We start from the raw sequence: 12,618 nt of genomic DNA on the forward strand, positions 1-12,618 counted from the left end.
GTCCTGGTTTCCAAAATACGGGGGACAAAATGAGTAGGGGTCCCCCGTATTTTGACAACCAGCACCAAGCCCAAACAGCCAACAGAGTAATGTCACAGTCGGGGGAATTTTTTTATGCAAGTTCCCCCGACCAAAGCATTCATCCCTGTGGTCAGCCCCGGCAGGGACCCTGGAGGAGTGGGGACCTCCCCCCCCCCAATGCTGGACAAGGAGGGTCCTACTGTCTAGCCTGATCAACAGTCGTGACTCAGGATTGAATACCCCCCCATAGAGTTAATTAAAACAACACAGGGAACTAATAAACGTGTCCTTGCTAATTAATAATGGCCACTAATGATGAAAATTGACTTGCAATAAAAACAATGGAGGCCATTCAAATAAAGTGTAGTGTTGAGGATGGCTTGGCTGCGTGTGTACGGTTGGAGTTGCGAATGAATAAAAGGTACTTGTTTCCTAGCACGGCGCCAGCGATAAAAATTGTATCCATCGGGACCCACAAAAATCGCGTTGATCGCATCGCATGCAACCAAATCGCATGCGATGTGATCAACGCGATTTTTACATTGGAATCAATGTAAAATGGTCCCTGAGACCCGATTTTACATTGGCCCCAAAGTTAAATGGCCCCCAGACCCCAATGTTTATTGTTGCCCCCCCATTGTTAACGCCACCCCATGATCAATGTCAACCCGAAGCATGGCGAGCGCAGCGAGCCCGCGAGGGGCAGCAGTACGCGTCCTCCGACCTTTTCATACCCCCACTATCCACGTTGGCGTGGAGTTGATTTTATATAGTGTGGCGAGCGCAGCGAGCCACCGAGCCCGAAGCATGGCGAGCGCACGCCCATTACTTCACAGGTATTACGCTCCCCCTTGCGGGGCTCGCTGCGCTCGCCACGCTTCGGGCTCGGTGGCTCGCTGCGCTCGCCACACTATATAACATCAACTCCACACCGACGTGTATAGTGGGGGTATGAAAAGGTCGGAGGACGCGTACCGCCGCCCCTCGCGGGCTCGCTGCACCCGCCACGCTTCTGGTTGGCGGTCATCGTGGGGTGGTGTTAACAATGGGGGGGGGGGGGGGGGGCATTTGACATGTAAAATACCCATAAGGGTGGGTATACAATGAATCGGGTCCATTGGCCCATTTAACATTGTTCCCTATGTAAAATCGCGTCCATCGCATTGGTCGCATCACATGCCTTAGCTCAAGGCATGCGATGGACGCTAAACATAGCCCTAAAATCGCGTCCATCGCATACCTTAAGTTAAGGTATGCGATCACCTACGATGGGTGCCGTGCTAGGAAACAAGTACCGAATAAAACCACAGAGGCTGTTTGCATGCACAGTGCACGATCCTGCGCTCACGTGAGTGCGGTTAGGAGCACAGAAGTGTGCGCTTAGCTGGAGTACACTCCCCTTTGTGTACTGTTGCGAATAGTCGCGTTCGCATGTGGTAAGGGCGTTGTTTAGCATGAATGCGTGTGTGCGGCTGCATATTGTATGGGTGCGTGCGAACATGCGCATGTATGTGTCAACCAGAATAAGGGCCCTGTGTGTAGCTGACGATTATAGATTATTTATAGTATTTTTTACGCTTTTTTTCTGCTGCTTTTAAAAAATAATAATAATAATTCCTTAATTACTGACTAACTTTATGTTTTTTTAGTTTAAATCCAAAAGAAACAATTCATGTTGTATTTTCACCTGCTGGAGACTCATTGAGGAAAATAAGGTAATTTTTTGTTTTAGAAACACAACTTTAATTTTTTGTTGTTTGTATAAAATAAACCCTCAGGGCGAGTCTCCTATTCAAGTTTTATAACCCCTTAGGCAACCCCATTTTTAATCATATCTGAATGATTTCTGGATCGTGCCTAGGGTGGCCTTTAGACCCAAATTTTCTGGGATTTTTGCGTTTTAAAAAAAAAAAAATTATTAGGGAGGCCAATCCCGGCATCCAGGGAGTCCCGGGATTGAGAATTTTTCAATACCAAATACCGGAATTAAAAAAATACCCCGGGATTGGCTTCCCTAGTCGTGCCTATTAGAAATACGTTAGGCGGCACGGCAAGATAGTGTCAAAGCTTTGAAAATGCTATTAGTGGTGGCTGACCACACTCACATAGCGCACATTGGGGCAGATGTATTAAGCCCGGTAAAGTGATAAAGCGGTGATAAAGTGGAAGGTGATACTGATAACGCACCAGCCAATCAGCTGTGTTTGAAAAATGACAGTTAGGAGTTGATTGGCTGGTGTGTTATCATCTCTCACTGTATCACTACTTTATCACTTTAGCAGGCTTAACACACCTGCCCCATTATCACAAATAAACATACCATTAACGTTACGTGTAATATGTGTGATGGCTGCTTGACCCCTGGGATCGCTGTGTCCCACAGCCACAACTGCACGCTGGGCGCAGCATTTGGCTTCAGCACTTCTTCTATAACCCCACCCCCAGACTCCCATTGGCTAGTCTGGGGCGGTCTCAAATAGGAATGACAAGCTGAGTGCTGTTGCATCCTGGGTGCCAGCGACGGCATGGCTGATGAATCGGCCCTGGCATTTGTGCACACACGCACTCATGCGCCCACACACATCCACCGCACTGCCTCTCTCTGCAGGAATAGCGGTGTGTGATGCCCCCTCTCTCCTGGACCACAGCGGCGCACAGAGAGAGCCCCCGGACCTGCCACGAGTCCAGCGGCTCTCTCTATGTGCCGATCGTGAGGCGGAGCCACCACCTTGCACAAAGAAATCAGCCCACCTGGCCATCGGTCCCTCTGGCATTTGCCAGAAGTGCCAGATGGCCAGTCCGGCCCTGCTGGGTGCAGTGGCGACTGTGATACAAACAGAGCTGCCATTCCCCCAGGCCATCAGATCATTTTATTACAAGTCACAGCTGTAATTGTAGTAACTTTATAGTATCGTGTACACAGAAATGAATTACCAAATCACGTATTTAGTCTGCAGTATTTAATGAATGATCTCGGACGTAGGCCCCCTTGACTTTGTGGGTCCCTGGACATTTGTCAATCTAGCCACCCTGTAGTTACGTCACTGCTTGGAAAATCTACTTCTACCTCTTCCTGCACCTGTCTGCTGCAGTTGATGGATTTTAAGCTCAGTTGTAGATTGGCCCGATCCTCTAACGTTGGGGTCCCATTTGGAAAAGTATACAGTAGGACCTCTGGAGCCACCACAACCATATGACCTATACTAGAAGTAAACTTGCTCTCTGTTCTGTAGATACTGTAGTTTTGTTCTCTTTCATTTTATTTCAGATTAACTGCATGTAACTTCCAAGCAGAACATCATTCTAAGCTCTGGGTTGTGCTGGAGAATAGTTACAAGATGACACATTTTATGTGAGTATATCCATAGGCGTACGCAGCCCATTTTATTAGAGGGTGCACCATGGGGGGGGGGGCGTGTCCATCACCATCTATTGGGCGTGTCCATCACCGCCTATGGGCATCAATGCAAATTAAATAGGTGACATTTATGTATATGCACTTCAGAATACTAAAAACAGGGACAGTGCGCGCCGAAGGTACGCTGCAAAAATTTACACTGTAATGCCCATTCCACATAATGCCACACACAGTAATGCCCATTACATATAATGCATTGCACAGTAATGCCCATTCCACCTAATGCCATCCAACATAATGCTCATTCCACATAATGCCACACACCATAATGCCCATCACACAGTAATGCCCATTCCACATATTGCCACACATTTTAATGCCCATTCCACATGCCAGGGCTTGACAAATTTTTGTAAAATAGGGACCATAGGGACAGTGCGTGCGCCTAAGATTTACACCATAATGCCTATTACACGTCACACAGACATTACATAGTATACCACATGCCATAATGCCCATTACATGTTGTGCCTCACACAGTTATGCCCATTACGTCTCAGACTATGATGCCCATTACACATTATGCCACACACCATGATGCCCATTAAACATTATGCCACACACCGTGATGCCCATTACACATTATTACACATTATTTGACACAAGTGATGCCCATTACACGTCATGCCACACACCATATGGCCCATTACATGTTGCGCCTCACACCGTGATACCCATTACATGTTGCGCCTCACACCGTGATACCCATTACAAGTGCGCCTCACACCGTGATACCCATTACAAGTGTGCCTCACACCGTGATGCCTATTACGTCTCAGACCGTCATGCCCATTACACATTAAGCCACACACCGTGTTGCCCATTACACATTATTACACATTATTTGACACACGTGATGCCCATTACACATTATGGGGGGGAGGGACATGACAGGGGTGGGCAGGGGAGAGGGGACTGTAAGGAAAGAAAGGCTGGGAAGAGCAAGGGGGGGGATTATATATATGTGAGTATAATAGCATACCCTCCAACTGTACCGTTTTAGCCGGTACAGTACCGTTTTTTAACGGACTGTACCGGCTAAAATCCAAATGTACCGATGTACCGATTTTCTCCGGCGGTGGCAGCAGGCGATGACTCTGGGCTGCGATCAATCATGGACGGAACGGATCGGGCCCAGTGGGGGGTAATTGTCTCCTGGTGCAGCTGCTCCCATTCCCAGTGGTGCCTTGCGCGGCGTCCCGGCAACCAGCGTTCAAACGTCGCATGATGTCAGAATGCTGCCTGCGCACCCTTCCTGGGCACCCTTTGATCTGGGCTGACTGGCGCCGCGGGACTCGGGCGACAGAGCAGCTCAAGGGGGTACCGTAATAAAATTAATGTTCGTTCGTCCTCATGTGGGGGTGTGGCCACAGAAATATGAAATGTAGCCACACCTCCTCTACATGTGGCCACGCCCCTCCATGCTGTACCGATTTCCATGGACAAAATGTTGGAGGGTATGTAATATGTGTGTGTATATATATATATATATATATATATATATATATACTAGGTGATTCATCGCGCCCTACGGGCGCTCTTCACACCGTCGTGAGGGGCTGCGCCCCCTTAATTTTTGAACGTTTGTATCGTGAGAAATATGGTTAGAATTGTATGAAAGATGCCTGTATTGCAACTTGAGTTATAGGTGAAATGTGTTACATAGAGAGCATATGATGTGGAAGGGGGTGTGCATTGTTTTGTTTAATTAAAAAGCAGATGTACATTGATAGTGTGGATGGTACAGTGACATTTGTGGGTGTGGGTGTGTGTGTGCAATAGTAAAGTAGGGTGTTTTTGAGTCAGCGGCTCCCCACTGGCGGAGGACACAACACAGGAAAACAGGAGGCTGGGTAGTGATAGGGGTGTGTAGGCATAAGGGGGACTAAAGAGGAGGGTGGAAGACACAGTGCAGCCAGTGGGTGAGGGTCCAGCGTGGCAGTACAGGAGTACAGGACGGTGGCCCTGAGTCAGTGTCTCCTCCTACTGGGTGGGAGTGAGGGTGCATGAGAGCAGGAGGCTGGGCTATGAGGCATGATAGGGGTATGTGGGCAACACAGCGTCAGCGACTCCCCAGTGGTGGAAGTTATGTTCAGGAGAGCAGGAAGCTGGGTAGTGATAGGGGTGTGTGGGCATACGGGGGACTAAGGAGGGGAGCAGGGGTGCCGTGAATTGTGGGAGGGGCGCGGGGGTGCCATGAATCGAGGGAGGGGGCAGAATTGCGGGAGGGGGGGGCGCAGGTGTCGTGAATCTCGGGAGGGGGCGGGGGTCCGCAAAACGCAGGAGTGGGGCGTGAATCGCGCAAGGGGGGGGTTGCGAATTGCGGGAGGGGGGGTCGTGGGGGGTGCCGTGAATTGTGGGAGGGGGGGTCGCGGGGGTTGGGGGAGGGGGGGCGCGGGGGGTTGCCACGAATCGCAGGAGGGATGGGTCGCGGGGGTTGCTGCAAATCGTGGGAGGGGGGGTTGGCGGCGAATCGCGGGAGGGGCGGGGGGTCAAAGGGTGGGGTGGTGCCGCGAATCACGGGAAGGGGGTGGTCGCAGGGGGGGTGCCATGAATTGCGGGAGGGGTCGCGGTGGGGGGGGGAGGTGCCGCGAATCCCCACAAGAAAAGATCAACACAGAAAGGTGAACACATGTAAATGCTGACATAAGTGTGGCATTTCATTGGTGTCCAAGTCGACACATGAATGAATATGAGAACATTCAAAAAATGAAAAATCTCAAAATCTCATGTCAACCTTTTTTATTGTCGACCATAACCATGGGGAGGGGGGGGGGGGGGTTTTGCCGCGGGAGGGGTGCCGCGAATCGCGGGGTCACAGGGGGGGCGCGAATCGCGGGTGGGGCGGCGGGGGCGCTCACCTGGTGCAGTGTCTTTGCTGGGCAACATGGGGAGGCAGAGGATGTCTGGCACTGTGGGCTCACTGGGCTGGTTCTCTGTCATGTGAGTCAGTCACATACCTCCCAACATGACCCTCTCCAGGAGGGACACATAGCTCTGTTTCTGGACTTCCCTCATAATGTATGATTACCATCACCTGTTTCACACATGGTGTTAATTGATTAGAAAGGTGCTTCAACACAGGTGCTGGCAATCATTAATTAAGGGAGAAGTCCAGAAACAGAGCAATGTGTCCCTCCTGTTATACACACACTCACACACAGTTTGAGTGACAGATGTAGCCAAATATATAAGAGATATATATATATATATATATATATATATATATATATATATACACACTCAAACTCATACTGTACTTGTAAATGTAAAACTGCTGCCTTACTTTCACTTATGTGGCTGCCTGGTGGGGCTGACAACGACTCCTACAGCAGTGGCACTGCAGGTCCTCCACACCTCCTTCCTTCTCCCTGCAGCCAGTCACTGAGCCGCAGGCTGCTGTGTCAGATACGATTGGACAGCTGAGCCATCGCTCAGCTGTCCTGTCCTATACGGCGCCGGCACCCTATATGGTGCTGTCAATCAGCAGCAATTACATCCCGTCGTCCTGGCCGGGACCCAGAGCACAGCGCAGCAACTATATACACAGCCTGTACCTGGCAGGCATCTTCGCTCACCGCAGGCCCCGCTGGCGCTTGCTCCTCCAAGCAGCCGCGGGGTCTGCCTGGCTGCAATCGTTCGGGGGGTGCCCGGTCATTAGGAGGTGCCTGTGCACCCCTGGCACCCCCCGTGCGCACGCCTATGAGTATATCTCATATACAGCAGCTCCCAGATGTGTAGTAATATAGGGTATATTATACCAGTCTGGTGCTGTTACCACTATTGTCATTTACAGATGTGTCCTCATACATCATTGCTGCAGTCGCGTCAAACAGCCTCTCTCTGTGTGCAAGGTCCTGTGAGACTCTGCTCGTGTTTGGCGCAATCGGATGCATGCACCAGAGGGCTGCTGATTAATGTGATGTGTGGCACTTGTATATCTGTGTTCAGCTCAATCTCTGAGGGTTATTTCCTAAGATGGGAGTTCTATTAAAGATAGGATGTTGCTATGGCCAACCAATCAAATTCTATCTTTTATCAGGGTATTAGTCATAGAAGTTAAAACAGTGTTATCCTCACTTGTGTATTATAGAGTATACACATAGGGCCTTATTTTGATTCATTCGGTGCCCGGTGCTTTCGCATGGAGGGCCAATGTTTAGTGTCTGCGCATGTGCAGACACAGGGTGCGTGAACCACCCCGGCCAACTTTCGGTTCCCCGGGTGCACGCCGAGGGAGGGGGGTGGGGCGGAGAAGGGCGGGGGGAATTTCGCAACCTTGTGAGTCAATCAGAATGAGGCCCATAATCTAGACTTGCTTATGTAGCGTGAGAGTGCGTTGATTATTATGTAATCATTTTGTGTGCACGCAGATCTACGAGGAACAATATAACTTTGGATGTTGTGACGGATTGTCTGAGAGTGCAATCAAAAAAATCTCATGATGTAACCCTGAGGTAAGTCCAGATGTGTCCACTATTTCTTCATTAAGGCAACTCAATCTTCAGATCCACATATCCACGTCCATTTTCCATGTAGCCATTCAGTGCATGGTTTCATGTGTATGTCCTTCAGTTAAAGTATATTGGGGCAGATGTATTAAGCTTTAACAAGAGATAAATCCAAGGGTGATCAGCCTGTGTTTGAAAAAGTCAGTAAGGAGCTGATTGGCTGGACATTTATCTCTCCTTATCGCACATGCATTTATCTCTTGTTAAGGCTTAATACATCTGCCCCATTATTTGATATACTCTGATGCACCCCTCTCTCTCTCTCTCTCTCTCTCTCTCTCTCTCTCTCTCTCTCTCTCTCTCTCTCTCTCTCTCTCTCTCTCTCCCTCCCTCCCTCCACCTTCCTCCCCCACCTATATCTCATTGTTGGTAAATTGACACACACTTTGCTTTGCAGCATTGACGAACCATGGGTAGGAGGACAGAATTTAATGTCACTTGTCCATCACATCACCCAGACTCCTGCAAGTATTAAGGGCATCAGGTAAGCAGAAACATTCAGATGTTTTAATGCTACAATCACCTTTCCCCTGGGATGGACATGCATTGTTTCATATGGAGGGTGAAGTTTAGGCAGACGAGTGCACTATACTAAAGTAACAAGTTATATTGCTCTTCCTAAAAGAGTAGGTTGTACAATGCAACAATAGAAGCCTACTCTACCAGATCGGCAAAATTGGGAAGGGCAGCTGACGGGATAAGGTTCTGCCCCCCCTGCCCTACAGGTTAGGTAAATATCTGCAATGATACCTCCGCTTCAGGGAGACAGGCAGGGCGAGTGGGGGTGCAGTGGGGAGCCGGCAAATGGTGGCGGCGGGCTCCGACAGAACGGGGTGCGTGAGTGTCTGATGCGCGCGCCCTCTTCTGTCAGCTGGCGGCGGCTGGCGAATGGCAAATAGAATGGCCAAGAGCAGCTCCAATGTGAGCTGATCCATCTGTATGAATAGAAGTGGCAGAGTTTTGTGCTACAGTAGTTTGGCCTAATTTCCCATTACTGACGTACAGGCATTATAAGGCCAAAGTGATAAAACATTTATGCTGCGTAAATGTACATTTAAGTTGAACTTTATAGCAAATATCCTTATGACTATATACCTCATCTCTTCCCTTTAAAGCTATTTTCCTGTTTGATAAAAAAGAGAGGCAAATAAATTACTAATTTAACAAATTGATGATTCTTTTTTGTCATTAGAGTATGTGGAAATAAAGTTACCATAGAGCTGAATGGCTGGGTAGACAGTCACAACAGGAGGTAAGAAATATGTGAATATAAGTTTTCAAAGTGCAAGTAACAAAGGCCGTGCACCAAACCCAGACTTGTATCCATGACATTAAAAGAATCCTATGGGAAAATTTGAGCGCTAGGGACAGGTGTACTGTGCCGCGTACAGATGGCTGCCTTCTGGTAGAGTGATGCCGCCCTCACTTTGGGGGTAAACAGGAAAAAAGAACCAGTGGGCGCCTTCTGTACGCTAAAACAGTTTATTACACAAATAACACAATATATACACACAAAATTATACTAAAAGACAATGGTTTGCATGCATGCAATACTTCAATAAAAAAATTTGGTACTTCTTTACTTTCACGGCGCCAGCATGGCGCCGCGCGTACTTCCGGGTTACGCTCGCCACAAACGAAGTAAAAAAAACGAAGTCAACGCCATGCCAACATGGATAGTTCATACCTCCACTATCCATGTTGGCATGGAGTTGATTTTAATTAGCGTGGCGAGCGTAGAGAGCCACCGAGCCCGCAGCGTGGGCGAGCGAAGCGAGCCCCGCAAGGGGACTCTGACGCGCGGCGCCATGCTGGCGCCGTGAAAGTAAAGAAGTACCAAAAATTTATAAAAAAGCCATTTCACTGCATTTGCATGAGAAGTAACCAATAGTTACCAGTTCCTGATTGGATGGATAAATTGCCAGGTGTGGACAGATGTTTCAGTCTCGCACAAATTTGCTGTGGGCAAGATATTATAAGTCTTTCCAAGTGGGATCAGGGCTTCCAGGACGGATACACACCGCATACAGGTTGAGTATCCCGTATCCGAGTATCCGTTATCCGAATTATTCCGAAAACCATACATTCCAGAAAGTGAATAAAAAATATTTTTTTTGCTAAAAACTCACTGGGGACATTTGTAACAGCACTACTGGTGACATGATATGTAACTGGCACTATATATGTACAAGAAAATGATTGCTTGGCATTCAAATTCAATATCTGAGATAGTACACAAATTTAGTTTCATGTTTTGAAACCTTGTTTTTTGAACAAATAAAATATATTTGTGTGTATTTTATGTGGTAAAAAAATATATTTGTGTGTATTTTATGTGTTTATACAGCATACATGCAAGTTACTTCAAAATACATAATTGAAATATTAAAATATTCCGAAATACGGAATAATCCATTATCCAAAATTCTCCTGGTCCCGAGCATTTTGGATACGGGATACTCAACCTGTATATAGCAAAACTCCTTATTGGTGCTTGGTGCTGTCTCCTCCGATCATGAGGGCATCTGTGAATTGGCCTGATGGATGTACCGAGCCAAGTGCCTGGTGTTAACTGAACCCTTTCTCCGGGTGCTGCGCTAGCCGTCGACCCGACTTTGGGCTAGGATGGACGGTGCTCCACTGGGTTAGGAACAGCCCAGCACTTCCATGTGCTGGCGTGTGCAGCGCAGACAGCGGCTGCTGGACTCACTTCCCAGCCGGCTGTCTGTATGCGCAGTGGGGACCTGGTTGCCGCAGATAAATGTCAGTCAGGCGGCGGGCTAGTATTGTTAGTGAAGTGCCCTGCAGGTCCTCAACTGCTGATCCTCCTCTATGGACTCCTCAAGACGCGTTTCGCAGCGCTCAGGCTGCTTTGTCAATTTTAGGAATGTTATTGTATCCATGACATGATGTTATCACCGTACACATGAACAAGCTAACGATGAATGCTGCTGATCAGCTGCTGATGTGCCCTATAGATGCAGAATCACCTCAATGTGTGACCATGTTTCCACAAGCCCGCCATCTTACACCTGATGTTAGGACTTGGGGCGGGATGTACTAAACGGAAAATGCGGTAAAACGGGGGTTTTACCGCATTTTCCTATTTACCATCATCCGTCCGCCCCGTCTCCGCCTGCCAGGGTATCGCTTCTATCGCCGCCCGCGCCCCCCCCCCGTCCTCTCCTCCAGGGGGACACTGGCAGCCGCCGGGATGTGACGGAGACCCCCGCAGACCACATCACAGGTATCGTGGGGGTCTCCGTCACCGCAACCCGATGCTAGCCGCATATGTTAGTACATATGCGGCAGCATCGCGGTGGCTATCAGGCGAAGGGCAGCAATGTATATTAATATATCCCGCCCATTGGGCGGGATGCTATATAGCAGAAATGCGGTAAAAACCCCGTTTTCGGGGTTTCTACCGCATTTCTATATGCTATATGGCGCCTCCGCAGTGTCAGCGCTGCGGAGGGAATCGCCAGCTAAAGCTGGCGAATCCCTGCAGAAGCCTATGGGCTTCTTACCGCAGCGCTGTTTGAGGGATCCGTCACGGATCCCTCCCAGCGTGCCCTGCGGCCGGCGCCGGGGTCTGCGCATGCGCAGATGGACTCCCGGGTCACAGACCCGGAAGTCCAGCGCCGGCACCGCATCGCAAGGGACAGCTCTTACCGCAAGAGCTGTCCCTTGCATGAATAACGGCATATGTTATAGCATATGCCGTTATTAAAAATGCGATGTCCGGCGAAGGGGGGCCGCGGATGTTATAACATCCCGCCCATTATGAGGTAAATTTACTAAAACTTCTAAGGACGGGATGTATTAATATACCGGCTAAGACATACCTCCCAACTGTCACGATTTTAGAGGGACAGTCCCGATTTTGGGGTCCTGTCCCGCTGTCCCACCCGCGGCAGGCATTGTCCCGCTGCGGGGGGTGGCAGTTGGGAGACCCCCCAATCTAGTAGAATAGACGCTGTGCGCATGCGCACAGTGTCTATTCTCGTATGAAAATGAGGTAGCGGCTAATTAGCATAAGCCGTGCCCTCATTTGCATACGCCCCGCCCCTTTCCAGACGCTCGCGCGGCGAAGGCGCGCGAGTGTCCCTATTTCTTTTAATCAGAAGTTGGGAGGTATGGCTAAGATGCCAGCGCATATGTATTAACATATGCGGCTGGCATCGAGGTGCGGTGACGGAAGTCCCCCGCAATACCTGTAATGTGGTGTGCCGCCTCCTGCTCCCCTCATGAAGGGACAGCTCAGCTTGGCTGTCCCTGGCGCCTCCTCCTCCTCCCTCCTGCTGCCGGAGGCGGGGGGTTTGCGGTGGAGACGGCGGGAGGCGAAAATAAACCCTTTGGGTGGCGATACCCTGCTATGCAGTCATGCGGCGGACGGACATTAATACATTAGGAAATGCAGTAAGATACCGCATTTTTAACTTAATACACCCCACTGTACAAGTGAAGTGAAAAGTGCTAATCACAATAAGATTCTTGCTATGATTTATTTATTTCATCCTAGAAAATGATAGACAGAATTGTATTAGTTGCTATGGGCAACATCCCATGGCTGTGAGGGGAAGCAGTGGCCTACAAGCACTGGTCTGGCTGGATATTAGAATGAAATAGAGAACATTACACATATGAGAGGTCATGTTACCTCATACC

The 12,618-nt window shown here is 49.1% G+C and overlaps 1 protein-coding gene across 3 annotated transcripts in view; it reads left to right on the forward strand.

Annotated features, from left to right (window-relative positions):
* The window catches only part of NLRC5 (NLR family CARD domain containing 5), a 127,760-nt gene that overhangs the window by 49,880 nt on the left and 65,262 nt on the right, over nucleotides 1-12,618 (forward strand). For 2 of the 3 annotated variants that reach the window (XM_083165094.1, XM_083165096.1), the window contains 5 exons: nucleotides 1,671-1,736; nucleotides 3,290-3,373; nucleotides 7,813-7,896; nucleotides 8,348-8,434; nucleotides 9,143-9,202. In XM_083165094.1, the coding sequence (XP_083021220.1) occupies nucleotides 1,671-1,736; nucleotides 3,290-3,373; nucleotides 7,813-7,896; nucleotides 8,348-8,434; nucleotides 9,143-9,202 (381 nt within the window). The remainder of the gene's footprint in view (nucleotides 1-1,670; nucleotides 1,737-3,289; nucleotides 3,374-7,812; nucleotides 7,897-8,347; nucleotides 8,435-9,142; nucleotides 9,203-12,618) is intronic. The other variant, XM_083165095.1, reaches the window with a different exon arrangement.

This window comes from Crinia signifera, chromosome 11, assembly GCF_055691185.1.
Source record: "Crinia signifera chromosome 11, ASM5569118v1, whole genome shotgun sequence".
Classification (NCBI taxonomy): Eukaryota; Metazoa; Chordata; class Amphibia; order Anura; family Myobatrachidae; genus Crinia; species Crinia signifera.